General features: G+C 49.4%; 1 protein-coding gene across 1 annotated transcript in view; it reads left to right on the top strand.

Annotated features, from left to right (window-relative positions):
• Positions 1-560, top strand: part of JAKMIP3 (Janus kinase and microtubule interacting protein 3) — a 31,501-nt gene extending 30,941 nt beyond the window's left edge. Inside the window, exon 21 of the mRNA XM_009997538.1 lies at positions 510-560. Coding sequence (XP_009995840.1) covers positions 510-560 — 51 coding nt within the window. The remainder of the gene's footprint in view (positions 1-509) is intronic.
• Positions 561-808: the final 248 nt, after the last annotated feature.

Genomic DNA, 808 nt, shown 5'->3' with positions numbered 1-808 from the left:
GAAAGAGGAGGCTCCTTCTCCTCACCTGCAGCCACAGCTCTCACTGTCATCGAGCTTTCTCTGGTCAAGCCATAACTGTTAAGTTCTATCCTCATCTGAAACCATCTACTCCTAGTGAAGCTGCCATGACATAACTTGTTCAGGTGCAACAGGGGCTGAGCTGGACTTTCACCTGAAGCTAAACCCAGACCTTAGCAGTGTGGGTTTGGGGTTTTTTGAGGTATCAGAAGAATTTAGCTCATTTTTTTTCCTCCCCACTTTTCCCAAGCCCTTGGCTGTGACTGGGCTGTGCTGGGGCAGGAACAACCCTCAGCAGCCAGGGGTGCTGGGCTCTGGCTGAGCTGAGCCCCAGGCCCTCAGGGATCACCTCACACTTTGTATTTCCTTTCCACTGAGAGTTTTGTTGCCCTCTGTCTGTAACCACAGCTTATTTCTCAGCTAAACACACTGTAAACTCTTATTCTCTTTCTTCTCTTCCATTTTTTTCCTCTCTTCCCTCTCCTTTTCAGTTTTTATTTTTGTTTTTATTTTTCTCTTTAGCTTTCATTCTTTGGTCATAGTCCTTCAGGCCACACACAAAAGGTAAGCCCTCAGATCACCTCTGGTCTCCCCTTTTCCTCTTGGGAAGCACCAGAGCCTTCCTCTTGCTGCTCAGGCTTCAGCAGTATTGGGGAGGTCTCCTGGGTGCCCCTGATAACCCAGCAAAGGAGATCTCTAAAGCCACTGCTCCGTGTGCCCCCCCATCTGGGCTGTCTGACACGCTCCCAGATGGATTAAACCCCTTGCATTAGCTTGTCCTGTTGGCAGG

Source organism: Chaetura pelagica, unplaced genomic scaffold (assembly GCF_000747805.2).
Source record: "Chaetura pelagica isolate M959 unplaced genomic scaffold, ChaPel_1.0 scaffold185, whole genome shotgun sequence".
NCBI lineage: Eukaryota > Metazoa > Chordata > Aves > Apodiformes > Apodidae > Chaetura > Chaetura pelagica.
This window is presented reverse-complemented; position numbering and strand designations above follow the sequence as displayed.